Source organism: Anolis sagrei, chromosome 10, assembly GCF_037176765.1.
Source record: "Anolis sagrei isolate rAnoSag1 chromosome 10, rAnoSag1.mat, whole genome shotgun sequence".
NCBI lineage: Eukaryota > Metazoa > Chordata > Lepidosauria > Squamata > Dactyloidae > Anolis > Anolis sagrei.
The window spans coordinates 31047908-31071370 of record NC_090030.1 but is presented as its reverse complement, the minus strand read 5'-3'; the positions used below and the strand labels follow the sequence as shown (position 1 = coordinate 31071370).

At 44.9% G+C, this 23463-nt stretch overlaps 1 protein-coding gene across 2 annotated transcripts in view; it reads right to left on the bottom strand.

Moving 5' to 3' along the window:
* The window catches only part of LOC132763093 (vascular endothelial growth factor receptor kdr-like), a 290667-nt gene extending 268223 nt beyond the window's left edge, over nt 1–22444 (bottom strand). Inside the window, exon 1 of one of the 2 annotated variants that reach the window (XM_067471671.1) lies at nt 21818–22444. In XM_067471671.1, the coding sequence (XP_067327772.1) occupies nt 21818–21884 (67 nt within the window). In that variant the 5' untranslated portion in view covers nt 21885–22444. The remainder of the gene's footprint in view (nt 1–21817) is intronic. The other variant, XM_067471670.1, reaches the window with a different exon arrangement.
* Between the last annotated feature and the right edge of the window lie 1019 nt (nt 22445–23463).

The following is a 23463-nucleotide window of genomic DNA, read 5'->3' as shown; positions in this document are numbered from 1 at the left end:
CTTCTCGTCAATTCTGCTGTTGCCTGGAATTGCAACATTGTTTTTTAACACGATTGTGAGGTCAGGTGTCTTGTGCTCCAAAACTCTGTCTGTCTGAATTCGGAAGTCCCAGAGGAGTTTGACGTGCTGATATTCTGTAACTTTTTCCAGTTTGTGATCCTACCAGTTAGTTGTCACAGGCAGATGGTCTTTGTGGCACAAGTTCCAATGAATTATCTGAGCAACAGTGTTGTGCCTCTGCTTGTAGTCTGCCTGTGCGATCTTCTTGCAGCAGCTGAGGATGGGATCTATTGTTTCATCTGCTTCCTTGCAGAGTCTACATTTGGGATCTGTCGTCGACTTTTCAATTCTGGCTTTGATTACATTTGTTCTTCTTATTATTATTATTATTATTGCCACATACTCTTTCCAAGGCATTTTAAGGAGGCTTCCCCACTTCCAGGTAAGGAAGCACGATGACACTTTAATCTCCTTTCTGCTTTGGGTTTAATGCTTCCTTGCAGCTATTATTTCTCTCTAGAGCAGTGTTTCTCAACCTGGGGGTCGGGACCCCTGGGGGAGTCGCGAAGGGGCGTCAGAGGGGTCGCCAGAGACCTTCAGAAAACACAGTATTTTCTGTTGGTCATGGGGGTTCTGTGTGGAAAATTTGGCCCAATTTTATCATTGGTGGGGTTCAGAACGGTGCTTGATTGTAGGTGAACTATAAATCCCAGCAAGTACAACCCCCAAATGTCAAAGTCTATTTTCCCCAAAGCCCATCAGTGTTCACATTTGGGCATATTGGGTATCTGTGTCAAGTTTGGTCCAGATCCATCATTGTTTGAGCCCACAGTGCTCTCTGGGTGTAGGCGAACTACAACTCCCAAACTCAAGGTCAATGCCCACCAAACCCTTCCAGTATTTTCTGTTGATCATGGAAGTTCTCTGTGCCAACTTTGGTTCAATTCCATTGTTGGAGGGGTTCAGAATGCTCTTTGTTTACATGTTAACTATAAATTCCAGCAACTACAACTCCCAAATGGCAAAATCAATCCCCTCGCCAACCCCACCAGTATTCAAATTTGGGTATACCGGGTATTTGTGCCAAATTTGCTCCAGTGAATGAAAATACATCCTGAAGATCATTATTTACATGATGATTCATAATGTTAGGGTTATGGTTGGGGGTCACCACGACATGAGGAACTGTATTAAGGGGTCGCGGCATTAGGAAGGTTGAGAACCACTGCTCTAGATGTAACCGATACTATTTTTGTTTGCTGGGATTAATAAAAAAAACAAAACAAAACTGTGATGCCAAAAAGCAGAGGAGGAGCCGAGATCCTGTTTGTCAAAACAGATCCATGCATAGCCTTAGATTTCCACTTTTGGCTTGGAAACTTCCAGGCCTGGAGTCATCCAAACTGGTAATCCCAAAATATAATTAGCTCTAAATCCCATTAATTTAGTGCCAGGGGCCCAACTCCTTTCTTGCAAACTTTGGTGCCTGAGTGTTATTGGATTTATGTGGGCCTGGCATAAGAAAAAGAAAGAAACTTTGGGACAGAAAATGTTTCCGCTCTTACACCCAGAAGGCATTCCAGCGAATGTAAACAGTGATGTCACTCTACAATCCATTTTGAACACATTTTTGGGGCTGGTTCGGGAAAGGAATCCAAGAGAATCATCCCACCTTTTAGCCTTTGGAATACTTGCCATTTCTAAGCAGTTGGGTCTATTTTGAGAACGCTTGTTTTGTATACTGAGACATATTTGTTGCATTTCTGGTCCCTTATTTCCAGTTGGATCCAGAAAGGAAAATCTATATCTATATCTATCTATATATATATAAATGCTCTGTGCATAATGAGTACCTTAAAAATCAAAGAGCTTTCTGAACTCCATCAACGATGGAATTGAACCAGACTTGGCACACAGAACTCTCATGACCAGCAGAAAATACTGGAAGGGTTTGGCGGATATTGACATTGAGTTTGAGAGTTGTAGTTCACCTACATTCAGAGAGCACTGTGGACTCAAATAATGATGGAGCTGGATCACCCTAGGTACAAGCACTCAATACGCCCAAATATGAACATAGATTGAGTTTGGGGAAAATAGACCTTGACATTTGGGAGTTGTAGTCACTGGAATTCATAGTTCACCTACAATCAAAGAGAATTCTGAACCCACGAATGACAGAATCGGGGCAAACTTCCCACACAGAACCCCCATGACCAACAGAAAATACTTAAGGCCACCCAGTCCAACTCCCTTCATCAGGGCAACAAAACGTAATTAAAGTCCTCCTGACAAAGAGCCATCCAACCATAGATATAGATAGATAGATATGATTCACACACAGAGAGATATTTATTTATTTATTTATTTATTTACTGTCCTTGTATACCGCTGTTTCTCAGCCAACTGGCGACTCAACGCGGTTTACAACAAATATACAGTCAACAGTATACAGTTAAAACCATAAAAAACATAATATACAATATTAACACGTAAATCACAATCCAATACATCGCCTAACTAAAATCATGGTCCAGTTTCGTCATCCATGTTACCAATCCATAATCAACACATTCATTGCACTGAATTAACCAAATGCCTGCTCGAACATCCAAGTTTTTAGTCTTCTTCGGAATACCATCAGCGAGGGGGCTGATTTTACCTCCATGGGAAGGGTGTTCCAGAGCTGAGGGGCCACCACAGAAAAGGCCCTGTCTCTCGTCCCCGCCAGCCGCACCTGTGAAGCAGGCGGGATAGAGAGCAGGGCCTCCTCAGAAGATCTTAGGGTCCTGGTGGGCTGATAGGCCGAGATACGTTTGGATAGGTATCTTGGGCCAGAACCGTTTAGGGCTTTAAAGGCCAACGCCAGCACTTTGAATTGAGCCCGGTAGCAAATCGGCAGCCAGTGGAGCTGGTGCAGCAGAGGAGTTGTGTGCTCCCTGCGCTCTGCTGCAGTTAGAATCATGGCTGCCGACCGTTGGACTAATTGGAGCTTCCGAGCCGTCTTCAAAGGCAACCCCACGTAGAGAGCGTTGCAGTAGTCTAAACGGGATGTAACCAGAGCGTGGACTACCGTGATATATTAAAGAAGGACAATGATATGTTGCATGTTCCAGGGTGGGCAAACCGGACACTCTCCACATCAACACTGACAAAGAAACAGCAAAAAAAAAAAAAAACCTGTTTAACCACAAGCAGAAAGAAATTGCATATATTAGAAACCAACACTTTCTCATTACTTTATTTCCCAGATCAACAGATTGGGCCACAGCAACGCGTGGCAGGGGACAGCTAGTGCTAAATAAATTTAACTTGTCCATTTGTTTTTCTGGTCAAGCCTTTTCTTTTTCAGCTCCTTTTCTCTCAACATCTCCAGGAAGCTGTGACTTTTAATCCAGAGCAGTGCGTTGGAAATAATCTTAATCTATTCCCAAGAAGAAGTCACAACAGTCTCATTCCAGCCATGTCCCTTTTAGAAGTCTCATTGCCGAGGCGTTTCGTGGTTTTGGCTTCCAGGAAGAGTGAGCATAGGGTTGCAGATTTCTATCAGGGTTTTACTGAAAAGGGGGCTGCAAGATATATTCTAACCAAAGGGAATATAACCAGAAGACAATGCAGCAACTTCACCAAAAAGACCGGCTTTGGAAAACCACCTACTTTGCATGTCAGGAAGACAGATTTCTATCAGGACTGCATGGTTTAATCTGGACTCAAAGATCTCCGTTTCTGACATTTCAGCCAAAAAAGGGACAGATTCTTTCTCTTTCTTTCTTCCTCCGTTCCTTGTTTGTAAAGGCTTTTAATTTCTTTATTTTTCAGTCCTAACCTTAATTTGAATGGCTTTCTCCTTGCTGCCCTACCATCCGTAGGTCCAAACAGCATCATACTGTTGTTGTTGTTGTTGTTGTTATTGTTGTAGTAGTAGTTTTGTTGTTGTTGTTAGAAACACAACAAGATTAGTACACAGCAAACAAGGTCACTCTGTTGGCTGTTGTATTGGACCACGTCAGACACTTCCCAAGTGTCTAGGACTGTGTGATGTATCAGGCTAATATTGCAAACAGACCTGAGTATTATTATTATTATTATTATTATTATTATTATTAAAAACACAACAAGATTAGTACACAGCAAACAACGTCACTATTCTGGCTGTTGTATTGGACCACGTTTGACACTTCCCAAGTGTCTAGGACTGTGTGGTGTATCAGGTGAATAATGCGTACAGACCTGAGTATTATTATTATTATTATTATTATTATTATTAAAAACACAACAAGATTAGTACACAGCAAACAAGGTCACTATTCTGGCTGTTGTATTGGACCACATGTTTGACACTTCCCAAGTGTCTAGGACTGTATGGTGTATCGGGTGAATAATGCGTACAGACCTGAGTATTATTATTATTATTATTATTATTATTATTATTAGAAACACAACAAGAGTAGTACACAGCAAACAAGATCACTCTGCTGGCTGTTGTATTGGATCACATGTCAGACACCTCCAAAGTATCTAAGACTGTGTGATGTATCGGGCGAATAATGCATGCAGATCTGAGAATTATTATTATTATTATTATTATTATTATTATTATTATTATACAAACACAACAAGATTAGTACACAGCAAACAAGGTCACTATTCTGTCTGTTGTATTGGATCACATATAGGACACTTCCCAAGTGTCTAGGACTGTGTGATGTATTGGCGAATAATGCGTGCAGATCCCAGTAAGGTGGCCTTCTGCAGCTGGCAGATGGTAATTTTGTCAGCACATGTTTAAGTGCAGGTCAAGGTCTTTAGGCACTGCACCCAGTGTGCCGATCACCACTGAGAGCACCTTGACTGGCTTGTGCCAGAATCTTTGCAGTTTGATCTTTAAATCCTCATATCGTGTCAGCTTTTCCAGTTGTTTCACTTCAGTCCTGCTGTCACCCAGGATTGCAACAAAAACAATCCAATACTTTGTTTTTTAACAGGATCGTGAGGCCAGGAGTCTTGTGCTCCAAAACTCTGTCTGCCTGAATCCAGAAGTCCCAGAGGAGTTTGGCATGTTCATTCTCTGTAACTTTTTCAGGCATGTGATCCCACAAGTTCTTTGTCGCAGGCAGATGGTGTTTGTGGCACAAGTTCCAACGAATCATCTGAGCAACAGTACTATGTCTCTGCTTGTAGTCTGTCTGCGTGATCTTCTTGAAGCAGCTCAGGATGTGCTCTATCATTTTGTCTGCTTCCTTGCAGAGTCTACACTTGGGATCTGTCATCAACTTTTCAATTCAAGCTTTGATGGGATTTGTTCTAATTGCCTGTTCTTGGGCTGCAACAATCAGGCCCTCTGTCTCCTTTTTCAAAATTTTATTATTATTATTATCTATATATATAAATCTGTTAGGTTGGTTCAACCAGACAGCAAAACTCCACAACCCCTCAACGAAACTTAACCAAAATTCCCATGCCCATAACACAACCCACAAGGTACAAACATATCTACTCAAAATGAAAAACAACACAACAACACACTCACAAAACGGCAAAACAACAAAACTCCACAACCCCCCAACGAAACTTAACCAAAATTCCCATGCCCATAACACAATCCACAAGGTACAAACATATCTACTCAAAATGAAAAACAACACAACAACACACTCACAAAACGGCAAAACAACTGAGCATGCGCATTGGTGCCCAGCCGCAAGTTCCCTGGCGCGCGCACACAGCCTTCCGGCCAACGTTCCCTCTGCAGAAGCCATGCCCACTCCAAGTCCCGCTGCGCCGCTTCCCGCACACACACACCCTGCCGCACGCACACACACAACCCCACGGTCCATCACTCCCCCCGCCACCGCACATACACACGCAACCCCACGCTCCATCACTCCCCCCGCCGCTGCACACACACACGCAACCCCACGCTCCATCACTCCCCCCGCCGCCGCACGCACACAACCCCACGCTCCATCACTCCCCCCGACGCCGCACATACACACACAACCCCACTCCCCCCGCCGCCACACACACACACGCAACCCCAGGCTCCATCATTCCCCCCGCCGCCTCACACACACACGCAACCCCACGCTCCATCACTCCCTCCGCCGCCACACACACGCAACCTCACTCCCCCCACCGCCGCACACACACACACAACCCCACGCTCCATCACTCCCCCCCGCTGCCGCACACACACACGCAACCCCACACTCCATCACTCCCCCGCCGCCGCACACACACATGCAACTCCACTCCCCCCGCCGCCGCACACACACACACGCAACCCCACTCCCCCCACCGCCGCACACACACACGCAACCCCAGGATCCATCACTCCCCCCGCCGCTGCACACACACACGCAACCCCACGCTACATCACTCCCCCGCCGCTGCACACACACACACGCAACCCCACACTCAATCACTCCCTCCGCCGCCACACACACGCAACCCCACTCCCCCCGCCGCTGCACACACACACGCAACCCCATGCTCCATCACTCCCCCCGCCGCCGCACACACACACACAACCCCACACTCCATCACTCCCTCGCCGCCGCACACACACACACAACCCCACGCTCCATCACTCCCCCCAACGCCGCACACACACACGCAACCCCACTCCCCCCGCCGCCGCACACACACACGCAAACCCAGGCTCATCATTCTCCCCACCTCTGCACACACATAATAGTCCAGATATCTACCTCAACTTTGATAAGTTTTACTATAGGCCACAGCAACGCGTGGCAGGGCACAACTAGTTATTATTATTATTGTTGTTGACACAAAAACATAGCATGTCACAGCAAACAAGATATCAATGTTGGATTTCGTATTACAAAATCACAAGTCGAACATTTCCTGAGCATCTAGGACTGTGTGATGTATTTTCAAATGATGAGCGCAGATCCAAGTCAGGTGGCCTTTTGCAGTTGACAGATCGTGATTTTGTCAATGTTTATTGTTTCCAAATGCCGGCTGAGATCTTTTGCCACGGCACTCAGTGTGCCAATGACCACTGGGACCACCTGGACTGGTTTATGCAATCAGAGCCTTTGCAGTTCGATTTTGAGATCCTGATAATGGGTGAGTTTTTCCTGTTGTTTTTCGTCAATTTGGCTGTCACCCGGTATGGCGACATCAATAATCCAAACTTTTTTTCTTTTCCACAATCATGATGTGTGGTGTATTGTGTTCCAAAACTTTGTCAGTCTGGTTCGAAAGTCCCACAGTATTTTTGTGTGTTCATTTTCTACTACCTTTGCAGGTTTGTGATCCCACCAATTCTTTACTGCTGGCAGGTGGCACTTGTGACATAAGTTCCAATGAATCATTTGGGCCTTTGTTTGTACAGGGACAATAATAATAATAATAATAATAATAATAATAGTCCCTTTTTACTGTCCCACTCCAAGATCAAATGGTCTTGCTGTCTTTCCATCTGCAAATGGAGACTTTCCCCATCCAATAGGTTTTTAAAAAGTTTTGAAAGTCTGAGCATTTAACAGAGTGCTGAATTCATTTTAGGTGTACCGGATTTTTCAGATTGCTTATCTATTATTTTCAATATTTTTAAAATTTGCTTTTAATCTTTTTGATACCTCAACTAATGTGCAATCAATTGTTTTTAACTAATTGTTTTAATGTTTCTAATGTATCTCTGAATGTGAATCACAACCAGACACAGTGAAGACATCTGCCCTTCCCTGTGCTACTCTGCTGCTGAGTATGCATGCCCAGTGTGGAACACATCTCACCACGCTAAAACAGTGGATGTGGCTCTTAATGAGACATGCCGCATTATCACGGGGTGTCTGCGCCCTACACCACTGGAGAAATTACACTGCTTAGCCGGTATTGCACCACCTGACATCCACCGGGAAGTAGCAGCCAATAGTGAAAGGACCAAGGCAGAGACATCTCCAGCTCATCCCTTGTTTGGGTATCAGCCAGCACGTCAGCGACTTAAATCCAGACATAGTTTTCTTAGATCTACAGAGACACTCGCTGATGTTCAGGCAGTGCTTCTTGTAGGTCAGAGGGTGCTGGGTTTGAGCCTGCCACTTTTGGACTCTCGCTTGCTGAGGTGTTCCAGCGAGTGTCTCTGTAGATCTAAGAAAACTATTTCTTGATTTAAGTCGTTGACGTGCTAGCTGATACCCAAACAGGGGATGAGCTGGAGATGTCTCTGCCTTGGTCCTTTCACTCTTGGCTGCTACTTCCCGGCGGATGTCAGGTGGTGCAATACCGGCTAAGCAGTGTAGTTTCTCCAGCGGTGTAGGGCGCAGACACCCTGTGATAATGCGGCATGTCTCATGAAGAGCCACATCCACTGTTTTAGTGTGATGAGATGTGTTCCACACTGGGCATGCATACTCAGCAGCAGAGTAGCATAGCGCAAGGGCAGATGTCTTCACTGTGTCTGGTTGTGATCCCCAGATTGTGCCAGTCAGCTTTCGTATGATATTGTTTCTAGCACCCACCTGTCATCCGCCGGGAAGTAGCAGCCAATAGTGAAAAGACCAAGGCAGAGACATCTCCAGCTCATCCCCTGTTTGGGTATCAGCCAGCACGTCAACGACTTAAATCCAGACATAGTTTTCTTAGATCTACAGAGACACTCGCTGGAACACCTCAGCAAGCGAGAGTCCAAAAGTGGCAGGCTCAAACCCAGAACCTCAACCAATGGCTAATACCAAACGAGAGACTCCCTCCTGGGCACACAGAGGACTGGGCGACTTGGAAGGTGCTGAACAGACTGCGCTCTGGCACCACGAGATGCAGAGCCAACCTTCAGAAATGGGGCCACAAAGTGGAATCCACGACATGCGAGTGCGGAGAGGAGCAAACCACTGACCACCTGCTGCAATGCACCCTGAGCCCTGCCACATGCACAATGGAGGACCTTCTTGCGGCAACACCAGAAGCACTCCAAGGGGCCAGATACTGGTCAAAGGACATTTAAGCAACTACCAAACTCACACATTTTGTATTTTGTCTGTTTGTTTGCTTTGTTCTGTTAGAAATGTAATATAATCGACTGGTTGCCCTGACACAATAAATAAATAAATAAATCTGTGAATGTTTTATGATGGTGATGGCATCGTATGGTAGTTATTGTGAGGCCGCCCTGAGTCCCCACTTCCGGGGGTGAGAAGGGTGGGGTATAAATATAGAAAATAAATAAATAAACTATACTTTCCAATGACCTGTATATACGCTTCCAAAGACCTGGGTTGAGATCCCCACTTGGCCATAACAACCCATTGGATGACCTTGCCCAAGCCACACTCTCTCAGCCTCAGAGGAAAACAGTGGCAAAAACCCTTCTGGACCAATTTTGCCAAGAAAACTCCATGATATGCTTGTCATAATTTGGAAATGATGTGAAGGCACCCAAAACCAATGTTTATCTTCCAAGACCAAAGAGGACCTGGTGCTTTTGTGATTGTGTTTATTGTAATTTTATATTGTTATGTATTCATATGTGCTATGTAATTATGATGTTGTTTATTGTTTGCATTTTCAGTTTTATCCTGTTGTAACTTGTTGTCTGGGCTTGGTCTCATAGAATCATAGAATCAAAGAGTTGGAAGAGACCTCGTGGACCATCCAGTCCAACCCCATTCTGCCAAGAAGCAGGAATATTGCATTCTAATCACCCCTGACAAATGGCCATCCAGCCTCTGTTTAAAAGCTTCCAAAGAAGGAGCCTCCACCACACTCCAGGGCAGAGAGTTCCACTGCTGAACGGCTCTCACAGTCAGGAATTTCTTCCTCATGTTCAGATGGAATCTCCTCTCTTGAAGTTTGAAGCCATTGTTCCATTGCGTCCTAGTCTCCAGGGAAGCAGAAAACAAGCTTGCTCCCTCCTCCTCCCTGTGGCTTCCTCTCACATATTTATACATGGCTATCATATCTCCTCTCAGCCTTCTCTTCTTCAGGCTAAACATGCCCAGCTCCTTAAGCCGCTCCTCATAGGGCTTGTTCTCCAGACCCTTGATCATTTTAGTCGCCCTCCTCTGGACACATTCCAGCTTGTCAATCTCTCTCTTCAATTGCGGTGCCCAGAATTGGACACAATATTCCAGGTGTGGTCTAACCAAGGCGGAATAGAGCATGGGGAGCATGACTTCCCTAGATCTAGACACTAGGCTCCTATTGATGCAGGACAAAATCCCATTGGCTTTTTTTGCCGCCACATCACATTCCTGGCTCATGTTTAACTTGTTGTCCACGAGGACTCCAAGATTTTTTTCACACGTACTGCTCTCGAGCCAGGCATTGTCCCCCATTCTGTATCTTTGCATTTCGTTTTTCCTGCCAAAGTGGAGTATCTTGCATTTGTCACTGTTGAACTTCATTTTGTTAATTTTGGCCCATGTAAGCCGCCCCGAGTCCCCAGTGGGGAGATGGTGGCGGGGTATAAATAAAGATTATTATTATTATTAGTCGTGTCAGGAGCGACTTGAGAAACTGCGTCGCTTCTGGTGTGAGAGAATTGGCCATCTGCAAGGATGTTGCCCAGGGGACGCTCGGATGTTTTGGTGTTTTTACCATCCTTGTGGGAAGTTTCTCTCATGTCCCCGCATGAGGAGCTGAAGCTGATAGAGGGAGCTCATCCATGCTCTCCCTGGATTCGAACCTGCGACCTGTCGGTCTTCAGTCCTGCTGGCACAGGGGTTTAACCTATTATTATTATTATTATTATTATTATTATTATTATTATTATTATTATTATTATTATTTAGGCTACTTAGGTCCCTTACCTGTTCCGACCTATCACCTGGAAAAAGAGGGGAGGGGCATTTCAGCACCATCTAGTGGCTGACATTGGGATTGCCTCGGCTGTCGCACCCTTTCTATTTGGCTTCAAAGTGTGGCAAAGCAAGCCTTGTAATTGGAACCATCTCGCAGCACATCTCCTCCAATTAAGCTGACAGCATTTTTGAAATAGTTGCGTCTATAAAGGAAACCAAACTGAACTCTGCAACGGTTCAACTTCAGGCTGGAGGATTCCCCACCGACGCATCTGCGCCCCACGCACCTTCCCTCCAGACAACGGCAGGAAGCATTCAATTCCCTCCTTCTTTGGGGTCAAAACCACAGAATACCAACAGAGTTTCCCTTTCCGTAAAGTTCTCCCTCATTTCTTTGCTATGATGGGAAATGAATGGACCTCTACCATGAGATGCCACCTGTTGTCACCACCCTAAGACCAGCTAAGGACGCATTTGCACCGAAGCATTAATGCAGCATTAACACTGTTTTAAGTGCCATAGCTCAATGTGTGTCTGTATAGCGCATAGGTAAAGGTTTCCCCTGACATTAAGTCTAGTCATGACCGACTCTGGCGGGTGGTGCTCATCTCCATTTCTAAGCTGAAGAGCCAGCGTTGTCCATAGACACCTCCAAGGTCATGTGGCCAGCATGACGGCATGGAGCAACGTTACCTTCCCTATTGATCTACTCACATTTGCATGTTTTTGAACTGCAAGGTTGGCAGAAGCTGGGCCTAACAGCGGGAGCTCATCCCACTTCCAAGATTTGAATTGCCAACCTTTCAGTCAGCAAGTTCGGCAGCACAGCAGTTTAAACTTCTGTGCCATCGGGGGGGGGGGGGGGCTGTATAGTGCATATATAGCATATTGATTAGAGTTGTGTTCAGAATTGTTTCCCTTCCATTCTTTTGGCGTTTTTTCGTTATCTTCAAAAGCTCGTAACAGTAAGGGCCCTCCCGATATGAAAACCCATCCAACATGAAAGTAAGCGGGAGCCAATCTCGCTTCCTCTTCTGCTTTTCGGCATCACAGTTTAATCTTTTCTATTAATCCCCCAGCAGGCAAAAAGAAAACCCTCATTCCCTGAAAACTACTACCAGTTACCTCTCCTCATCCAGGATATCATTGGTCTTCCTTACCTGGAAGTGGGAAGCCTTCTTAAAATGTCTTGGAAGAGTGAGTGGCTGCTGGCCATCTCTATCTATCTATCTATCTATCTATCTATCTATCTATCCATCCATCCATCCATCCATCCACGCATCTATCTGTCTACCTATCCATTCATCCATCCATTCATCCATCCATCCATGTATCAATCCATCCATGTCTGTCCATCCATCCACTCATCCGTCCGTCCGTCTGTCTATCCATCCATGTACCAATCTATCCATGTCTATTGATCTATCTATCTATCTATCTATCTCTATCCATCCATCCATCCATCCATCCATCCATCCATCCACGCATCTATCTGTCTACCTAATCCATCCATCCATCCACGTATCAATCCATCCATGTCTATCCATCCATCCACTCATCCATCTGTCTATCTGTCTGTCTGTCCATCCATCCATGTACCCATCCATCCATGTCTATTGATCTATCTATCTATCTATCTATCTCTCTATCTATCTCTGTCTATCTATCCATCCATCCACGCATCTATCTGTCTGTCTGTCTACCTATCCATCCATCCATGTATCCATCCATCCATCCGTCGATCCATCCATCCATCCATCCATCCATCCATCCATCCATCCATGTACCAATCAATCCATGTCTGTCTGTCCATCCGTCCATACATCTATCCATGTATCAGTCTGTTCATGTATCTATCTATCTATCTATCTATCTATCCATCCATCATCCATCTATCCATCTATCCATCCATCAATGTGTTCATGTATACATCTATCTATCTATCTATCTATCTATCTATCTATCTATCCATCCATCCATCCATCCATCCATGTATCAATCTGTTCATGTATCCATCCACCCATCCATCAATCTATTCATATATACAGCTATCCGTCCATCCATCTGTCCATCCGTCCATCCATCTATCTATCAATCAATGTATCAATTTGTTCATTTAGACATCTATCTATCTATCTACCTACCTACCTACCTACCTACCTATCTATCCATCCATGTATCAGCCTATCCATGTGTCTGCCTGTCTGCCTATCTACCTACTTATCTTTCGGACAACTGGAACACATCTGTGACAAGTCACACTCTCTCAGTCTCATAGAAACCTAGGACAGGGTTACCATGAATTGGAAATGACACATGGAAACTACAAACCTTCTCTGAATAATACATTTTCTCACAAAAACCCTTAGATAAGGTTGTCTCTCCAAACCTGAATTACAGAAACAGGTACAACACCAAAATGGGGGAAGAGCTGTGTTGTCGGGTTCTCTCGGAACTTGAGAGAAGTTACTTTTTAAAGCAGTGATCCCTGGAATTTCCCAGCAAAGTTACTTTCCAGGCAAATACCAACATACCCTAAACTTTTTTAATTCAGGAAAGGTTCCAAAACAGAAAACTTCCAAAGAACAGGCTCAGAGATGCTGCACTGTTTTACCTAAACTATTTTTGTATTATATTCTTTTACTGAGTTGGATTGTTTTAATACAGTAATTCTATTTTTATATATGTTTTCAATTGAATAGTTCTTTTAAATGGTGAGCTGATTGAAGTCCCTATCTTGAGAGGAAGGTAGAATGCAATAATAATAATAATAATAATAATAATAATAATAATAATAATAATAGAATCAAAGAATCAAAGAGTTGGAAGAGACCTCCTGGGCCATCCAGTCCAACCCCATTCTGCCAAGAAGCGGGAATATTGCATTCAAATCACCCCTGACAGATCCTGCGGGATCTCAGAATGAAACACGCACTCACAAAGCCTCCACCACACTCCGGGGCAGAGAGTTCCACTGCTGAACGGCTCTCACAGTCAGGAAGTTCTTCCTCATGTTCAGATGGAATCTCCTCTCTTGTAGTTTGAAGCCATTGTTCCGCGTCCTAGTCTCCAAGGAAGCAGAAAACAAGCTTGCTCCCTCCTCCCTGTGGCTTCCTCTCACATATTTATACATGGCTATCATATCTCCTCTCAGCCTTCTTTTTCAGGCTAAACATGTCCAGCTCCTTAAGCCGCTCCTCATAGGGCTTGTTCTCCAGACCCTTGATCATTTTAATCGCCCTCCTCTGGACACATTCCAGCTTAGAGTCAATATCTCTCTTGAATTGTGGTGCCCAGAATTGGAGACAATATTCCAGGTGTGGTCTAACCAAAGCGGAATAGAGCATGGGGAGCAGGACTTCCCTGGATCTAGACACTAGGCTCCTCTTGATGCAGGCCAAAATCCCATTGGCTTTTTTTGCCGCCACATCACATTGTTGGCTCATGTTTAACTTGTTGTCCACGAGGACTCCAAGATCTTTTTCACACGTACTGCTCTCGAGCCAGGCATCCCCCATTCTGTATCTTTGCATTTCATTTTTTCTGCCAAAGTGGAGTATCTTGCATTTGTCACTGTTGAACTTCATTTTGTTAGTTTTGGCCAATCATCTCTCTAATCTGTCAAGATCGTTTTGAATCCTGCTCCTGTCCCCTGGAGCATTGGCTATCCCTCCCAGTTTGGTGTCGTCTGCAAACTTGATGATCCTGCCTTCTAACCCTAATAATAATAATAATAATAATAATAATAATTAGTGAAACCACCTTTTACAGAAAATTAATTCACACTTTTCCCAATTACCGATGGATCTAATGCTCAGTAAAGTTAGTTGTGGGAAGGACAATCACAATTGTGACTAATTTAACAATATCAGGCAACTGTTTCTCGTTGTGGTTGTTGTTATTCCTCTTTTTCTACAAATTGAGACACAAAGTTGCTCATACTGAGAAAGTGATACAATTAAAAGTGCCCAATGTTTACGCTCACTTGTTAGATTGCGTCTACACTTTGGAATTAATGCAGCTTTACTCCACTTGAACGGCCATGGCTCAGTGCTATGGGATCCAGATGCAAACTTTAGTGAAATTTAACAAATTCTGGGTTATCTCTATATAAATAAAAATGTAATGTTCGCTTGTGGGATTAACATAACTCAAAAACCACTAGACGAATTGTCGCCAAATTTGGCCACAAGACAGCGACAAACCCAAGGAGTGACCATCACTCAAAAAAATTGATTTTGTCATTTGGGAGTTGTAGTTGCTGGGATTTATAGTTCACCTACAATCAAAGGGCATTCTGAACTCCATCAACAATGGAATTGAACCCAACATGCCACACAGAATTCCCTGACCAACAGAAAACACTAGAAGGGTTTGGTGGGCATTGGCCTTGAGTTTGGGAGTTGTAGTTCACCTATATCTAGAAAGCACTTTGGACTCAAACAATAATGGATCTGGACCAAACTTGGCACGAATATTCCATATGCCCAATTAGGAACACAGATGGAGTTTGGGGGAAATAGACCTTGGCATTTGGGATTTGTAGTTTCTGGAATTTATAGTTCACCTACAATCATTCTGAACCCCACTAACAACAGATTAGGGCAAACTTCCCATAGAGAATCCCCATGACCAGCAGAAAATACTTAAGGCCATCCAGTCCAACTCCCTTCATCAGGACAAGAAAACATAATCAAAGCCCTCCTGACAAAGAGCCATCCAACCATAGATATAGATAGATATACGAATCACAGACAGAGAGATATACTCTCATAGATTTGAAAGGGACCCCTGAAGCAGGACAATGATATGTTGCATGTTCCAGAGGAGGCAAACCAGACACTCTCCACATCAACACTGACAAAGAAACAGCAAAAAATATTGTTTACCCACAAGCAGAAAGAAATTACATAGATTAGAAGCGAACACTTTCTCATTACTTTATTTTCCAGATCACCAGACTGGGCCATAGCAACGCCTGGCAGGGGACAGCTATATATATATAAAAATAGGCTTCATATGTTTGTGCTCGCAAAACTCGAAAAGTAGTTGACTTGACATTTTGACACAACCTTGCATTCCAATACACATGTGTTTTAATTCGCTTCAATGAATGATTGGGACTTGCAGTAACTTCACTCAATTCCTGATATCACTGCAAATCACACCAATGGCAGATCAAGACCAAACTTGACACACAGAGGCCCCACTTTACATCCTGGCACAGTTTGGGGGAGGACAGACCATGAATGATGGCATTTGCATTACCTTCACTCACTTCCAGAGACCACTGCGACCCCCAAGCATGACGGACCTGGACCAAACTTGGTACACAGACGCCCCCCCCCCCCCCATGGTGCACTTCAGGTCCTGTTGCACTTTGGCAGAGAATTGACCATGGATGATTTATTTATTTATTTACTTTATTTGTATACCGCACTCTCTCAGCCCGTAGGCGACTCAGTGCGGTTTACAACCGGGTCAATATACAAAGTGCACAACATTAGCATTTAAAACAGTAACCAAGGCAACTACATCGATATAACAATACATCAGTACATCAATATAACATCAATACATCCATATAACTAATCCATCACGTCTCATCAGTAAAGTCATAATCCCATCTCCTCGTCCATTACTCCAAGTTCCAAGATCAATCAATTAATTGCACTGCTTAATTAAACACCTGTTCAAAGAGCCAGGTCTTCACTCTTCTCCTGAACGCCAGCAGGGAGGGGGCCGATCTAATGTCTGCGGGAAGGGCGTTCCACAGCCGAGGGGCCACCACTGAGAAGGCCCTGTCTCTCGTCCCCACCAGCCATGCTTGTGAGGCTGGCGGGATCGAGAGCAGGGCCTCCCCGGACGATCTTAATGTCCTAACTGGTTCATAGGGGGTGATACATTCGGACAGATAGGTCGGGCCAGAACTGTTTAGGTCTTTAAAGGCTAAAGCCAGCACTTTGAATTGTGCCAGATTGGCAGCCAGTGGAGCTGGCGCAACAGAGGAGTTGTACGCTCCCTGAGTGCCGCTCCTGTTAACAACTTGGCTACCGATCGTTGGACCATTTGTAGCTTCCGAGCAGTCTTCATAGGCAACCCCACGTAGAAAGCGTTTCAGTAGTCTATACGGGATGTAACCAGCGCGTGGACTACCGTGGCCAAGTCAGACTTCCCAAGGTATGGGCGCAGCTGGCGCACAAGTTTTAATTGTGCGAATGCTCCCCTGGTCACCGCCGAAACTTGGGGTTCCAGGCTCAGCGATGAGTCCAGGATCACTCCCAAACTGCGAACCTGCGTCTTCAGGGGGAGTGCGACCCCGTCCAACACAGGCTGTAACCCTATGCCCTGTTCGGCCTTGCGACTTGCCTAGATTCAGTTTCAATTTGTTCGCCCTCATCCAGACCGTTACAGCGGCCAAGCACCGGTTCAGGACCTCGACAGCCTCCTTAGTAGCAGGTGGGACCTGCTTTGGATCCGAATTCAAATGACCACTATGACCCCTACGAATGATGGGCCTGGACAACATTTGGCACACAGGCCCCCCATGACCATCCAGTCTGGTCCTTTTATCTCACCCTGAGTTTTTTATCATTTAATTGTACATACAGCCCACTAACTGTTATTCTGATTGTTCATTGCATGTTATGTTTTGTGTACATTGCTTAGTGCATTCATATGTTTTTGTATTTTACTGTGTTGTTGCTTGCGTTTTGGTTCTTATTGTATTGTATTGTATTGTATTGTATTGTATTGTATTGTATTGTATTGTATTGTATTGTATTGTATTATAACTTGTTGTTTGGACTTGGCCTCATGTAAGCCGCCCCGAGTCCCCGTTGGGGGAGATGGTGTTGGGGTATAAATAAAGATTATTATTATTATTATTATTATTATTATTATTATTATTATTATTAGACTGGCATTTTTCTAATAAACAGCGGTACAGATTTCCTAAGTTATATTACCAAGCATCCAAAAACAAGCAATGCCCTTCTCAATGACTTCAATTTCCAATACACCTTGTGCTCGCTATGGAAAGACAATGAAGGATGGGATTTGCAGAACTTTCACTGACTTCTAGAGTCCGCTGCGATCCCCATGCATGACGGAGCTGGATCAAACTTGGCACACAGACCCCACATGGTGCACTTCAGGTCCTGATGCACTTCGGCGGAGGATGGACCATGGATGATGGGATATGCACTACCTTCACTCACTTCCAGAGATCACTGCGACCCCCATGTATGACAGACCTGGACCAAACTGTGCACACAGACCCTACATGGTGCACTTCAGGTCCTGGTGTACTTCAATGATGAACCATGGATGATGGGATATGCACTACTTTCACTCACTTCCAGAGACCACTGCGACTCCCATGTATGACAGACCTGGACGAAACTGTGCACACAGACCCTACATGGTGCACTTCAGGTCCTGGTGTACTTCAATGATGAACCATGGATGATGGGATATGCACTACTTTCACTCACTTCCAGAGACCACTGCGACCCCCATGTATGACAGACCTGGACCAAACTGTGCACACAGACCCTACATTGTGCACTTCAGGTCCTGGTGTACTTCAATGACGAACCATGGATGATGGGATATGCACTACTTTCACTCACTTCCAGAGACCACTGCGACCCCCATGCACGACGGACCTGGACCAAACTTGGCACACAGACCCTACATGGTGCACTTCAGGTCCTGGTGTACTTCAATGATGAACCATGGATGATGGGATATGCACTACTTTCACTCACTTCCAGAGACCACTGCGACCCCCATGTATGACAGACCTGGACCAAACTGTGCACACAGACCCTACATTGTGCACTTCAGGTCCTGGTGTACTTCAATGATGAACCATGGATGATGGGATATGCACTACTTTCACTCACTTCCAGAGACCACTGCGACCCCCATGTATGACAGACCTGGACGAAACTGTGCACACAGACCCTACATGGTGCACTTCAGGTCCTGGTGTACTTCAATGATGAACCATGGATGATGGGATATGCACTACTTTCACTCACTTCCAGAGACCACTGCGACTCCCATGTATGACAGACCTGGACGAAACTGTGCACACAGACCCTACATGGTGCACTTCAGGTCCTGGTGTACTTCAATGATGAACCATGGATGATGGGATATGCACTACTTTCACTCACTTCCAGAGACCACTGCGACCCCCATGTATGACAGACCTGGACCAAACTGTGCACACAGACCCTACATTGTGCACTTCAGGTCCTGGTGTACTTCAATGATGAACCATGGATGATGGGATATGCACTACTTTCACTCACTTCCAGAGACCACTGCGACCCCCATGCACGACGGACCTGGACCAAACTTGGCACACAGACCCTACATGGTGCACTTCAGGTCCTGGTGTACTTCAATGGAGGATGGACCATGGATGATGGGATACACACTACCTTCACTCACTTCCAGAGAACACTCTCTCGTTCATTTCATATCAGGCTGAGCCATACCAAGATGTGGGTGGATTTAGCAAGTACTGCATAAGATATTGGAAAAAGAAGGGCATCAAGTCTGATTGGGTCAAGACAAGAGCCAACTAGACTAGCACCCTATTTCAACCAAGTTGCCTCTATTCCAAAATAAGACAATCCTCTCCAAACATTCACTTGCAAATGGATAAAAAGTTGATTGCATGCAATGAATTGTGGCATTTTCCAGTAAACTGATCTCAATGTGTAACTTCTGCCTCATTGGAAACATGGAAACACACTCTACCCTTTATATTTATCCATTTCTTCTTGGAAGAACAAGAAAGAGGAAGAAGAGAAGGAGAAAGAGAAGGAAGGGGGAGGAAAGGAGGAGAAAAGAGAAGCGGAGAAAGAAAAGGAAGGAACTGAAGAGGAAGGAGGAGGAGGAAGAAAAAGAAAAAACAGTAAGGGAAAAGGTAGGAAGGTGAAGAAAAAGAGGAAAGGAGGAGAAAGAAAAGGAAGTGGAGAAAGAAGAGGTGAAATGAAGAGGAAGAGAAGAAGAAGAAGGAAGACAAGGAAGAAAGAGGAGGAAAGTGAGTAGGAAATTGAGGAAGAGAAGAAAAAGAGAAGAGTTGGAGAAAAAAGAGGAGGGAATAAAAGAGGAGGAAGAGGAGAAGTGGAGAAAGGAGAAAAAAAGAAGTGGAGAAAGACGAGAAGAAGGAAGAAAAAGAAAGAAGAGAAAGAGAAAAAGTTGAGAAAAAAGAGGAAGAGGGAATAAAAGATAAGGGAGAAAAGGGAGGAAGGAAGAGGAGGAGGAAAAAGAGAAGAAGTGGCGAAAAAAGAGGAAGAGGGAATAAATGAGGAGGAAGAGGAGAAGAAGAAAAAGAAAGAAAAGGAAGAAAGAGGAGGAAAGTGGGGTAGGAAGACAAGAAAGAAGAGAAAAAGAGAAGTGGAGAAAGAGAAGGAGGGAATAAAAGAAGAAGAGAAGAAGAAGGAAGAAAAGGAGGAGATGGAAAAAGAGAAGAAGTGGAGGAAGAAGGGGATGGAATTGAAGAGGAGGAAGAGGAGAAAAAGGAATAAAAGAGGGAAAGAGGAGGAAAGGGGTAGGAAGGTGAAGAAGAGGACGAAGGAGAAAGAAGAAGTGGAGAAAGAAGAGGGGGAATAAAAGAGGAGGAAGAAGAGAAGAATAAGAAGAAGGAGGAGGAGGAGGCAGAAAGGGGGTTGGAAGGTGAGGAAGAGGAGAAAAAAGAAGTGAAGAAAGAATAGAAAATAATTGAAGAGAAATAGGAGAAGAAGGAAGGAAGGGAGAAAGAGAAGGAGAAGTGGAAAAAGAAAAGGGAAAGCAAATAAAAGAGGAGGAAGAGAAGAAAAAGAGAAATGGAGAAAGGAGGGGAGGAGGGAATTGAAGAGGAGGAAGAGAAGAAGACGGAAGAAAAGGAGGAGGAGGAGGAGGGAAAGAAGAAGAAGTGGAGAAAAAGGGGGAATTGAAGAGGAAGAGAAGAGGAGGAGGAGGAAGAAGAAAGAAAAAAAGGAGAAGAAGGGAAAAGAGAAGAAGTGGAGAAAGAAGAGAAGGAGAGAATTGGAGAGGAGGAAGAGAAGTAGGAGGAGGAGGAGGAGAAAGAAAAGGAGGAGAAGGGAAAAGAGAAGAAGTGGAGAAAGAAGAGAAGGAGGTAATTGAAGAGGAGGAAGAGAAGAAGAAGGAAGAAAATGAGGAGGCAAAGGAAAAAGAGAAGAAGTAGAGAAAGAAGAGGAGAGAACTGAAGAGGAGGAAGAGAAGGAGGAGGAGGAGGAGAAAGAAAAGGAGGAGAAGGGAAAAGAGAAGAAGTGGAGAAAGAAGAGAAGGAGGTAATTGAAGAGGAGGAAGAGAAGAAGACGGAAGAAAAGGAGTAGGAGAAGGGAAAAAAGAAGAAGTGGAGAAAGAAGAGAAGGGGGAATTGAAGAGGAAGAGAAGAAGAAGAAGAGGAGGAGGAGGAGGAAGAAGAAGAAGAAGAAGAAGAAGAAGAAGAAGAAAGAAGAAAAGGAGAAGAAGGGTAAAGAGAAGAAGTGGAGAAAGAAGAGAAGTAGGGAATTGGAGAGGAGGAAGAGAAGGAGGAGGAGGAGGAGGAGGAGAAAGAAAAGGAGGAGAAGGGAAAAGAGAAGAAGTGGAGAAAGAAGAGAAGGAGGTAATTGAAGAGGAGGAAGAGAAGAAGAAGGAAGAAAATGAGGAGGCAAAGGAAAAAGAGAAGAAGTAGAGAAAGAAGAGAAGGAGAGAACTGAAGAGGAGGAGGAGAAGGAGGAGGAGAAAGAAAAGGAGGAGAAGGGAAAAGAGAAGAAGTGGAGGAAGAAGAGAAGGAGGGAATTGAAGAGGAGGAAGAGAAGAAGAGGAGGAGGAAAGGAAAGAGAAAAAAGAGGAAGAGGAGCAGGAAGAGCAAGAAGAAGGGATAACAGAAGGAATGGGAGAAAGGAGAAAAAGCAATATTTTCTCTACAGATGCCTTCACCAAAACTGTGCAGCAACAACACAGTGGATGCAAACCAACTTCCTTCCAGGTAATAGTAGCATTAGTAGTAGTAATAGTAATAGTAATCATAATGCCCTTACCTTGGAGCTGCAGCAATCCCTGCAGGAGGAGGAAGGCGGTCAGAGGAGCCCAGAGTTTGGGGATCATATTCAACTTCAAAGGGGAGAAGAGGAAGAAGTAGTCTTCCCAAAGGAAGCCACCCTGAGGTGCTTCTGGATGGAGAGAGGGAAGGAAGAAAGGAAGGGGATCCCAAAGGATGTCCTCCCTCCTCTCCTTTTCTCACTCCCTTCTTCTTCTTCTGCCTTGCAAAAGACACTTTCCCCCTCTTCTGTTTCCTCCTTTGATGCAAATGTTGCCCTTCTTGGAGTTGCTCCAAATTAATAATAATATATATATATTTGGAGGGGGGAAAAAGTTTGCAGCAACTAGGTTGCGCCTGCCTCAGCTGGGAAGCGGAGTCTGAGCCTGGGCTGCTCCTTCGGCTGCTTGTCTTGGCCTTGGGAGGCGCAGGAAAAGGGAGTTGCCAAGGAAAAGGATGTCGCTTAGGATGGCACTTTGGAGGCCCCCAAGCAGACGCCTTTCCGTCCCCAGGAAAGAGGAGAGAGGCCCAGCATCCACTGGCAAAGGATGAGGAGACAACTCATCTCTTTGCAAAGTTGGCATGTGGTGGTCCAGGGCTGGACTCTCCCCTCCTAACTCTCCCTCTCTCCCTTTCTCTCTCTTTCTCTCCTCCTCCCTTTTTTGTTTTGCTGGGATCTTCAGTTTGGAATTCTTTACAGGGATAGGGAAGGAAAGAGAAGAAGGAGGAATGTCAGCAGCAGGGAAAGAAAGGAAGGTTCTTGTGGGTTTTTTCAGGCTATAGAGCCATGTTCTAGAGGCATTCTCTCCTGACGTTTCGCCTGCATCTATGGCAAGCATCCTCAGAGGGAGTGAGGTCTGTTGGAATTAGGACAATATATCTGTGGAATGGCTGGGGTGGGGCAAAGAGAGGAGATTCCATCTGAACATTAGGAAGAACTTCCTGACTGTGAGAGCCGTTCAGCAGTGGAACTCTCTGCCCCAGAGTGTGGTGGAGGCTCCTTCTTTGGAAGCTTTTAAGCAGAGGCTGGATGGCCATCTGTCAGGGGGGCTTTGAATGCAATATTCCTGCTTCTTGGCAGAATGGGGTTGGACTGGATGGCCCATGAGGTCTCTTCCAACTCTTTGATTCTATGATTCTATGATTCTATGAAAGAGCTCTTCTCTGCTGGAGCTAGGTGTGAATGTTTCAACTGACCACCTTCTTTAGCATTTGAAGGCCTGTCTGAGCCTGGGAAAATCTTTTGTTGAGAGGTGTTAAGATGTGCCTGGTTGTTTCCTCTCTGCTGTTTTTGCTGTTGTAATTTTAGAGTTTTTCAATACTGGTAGCCAGATTTTGTTCATTTTCATGGTCTCTTCCTTTCTGTTGAAATTGTCCACGTGCTTGTGGATTTCAATGGCTTCTCTGTGTAGTCTGACATGGTGGTTGTTGGTGTGGTCCAGCACTTCTGTGTTCTCAGATATTATGCTGTGTCCAGGCTGGTTCATCAGGTGCTCTGCTATGGCTGACTTCTCTGGTTGAAGTAGTCTGCAGTGCCTTTCATGTTCCTTGATGCGTGTCTGGGCAACGCTGCGTTTGGTGGTCCCTATGGAGACTTGTCCACAGCTGCATGGTATACGGTGGACTCCTGCAGAGGTGAGAGGATCC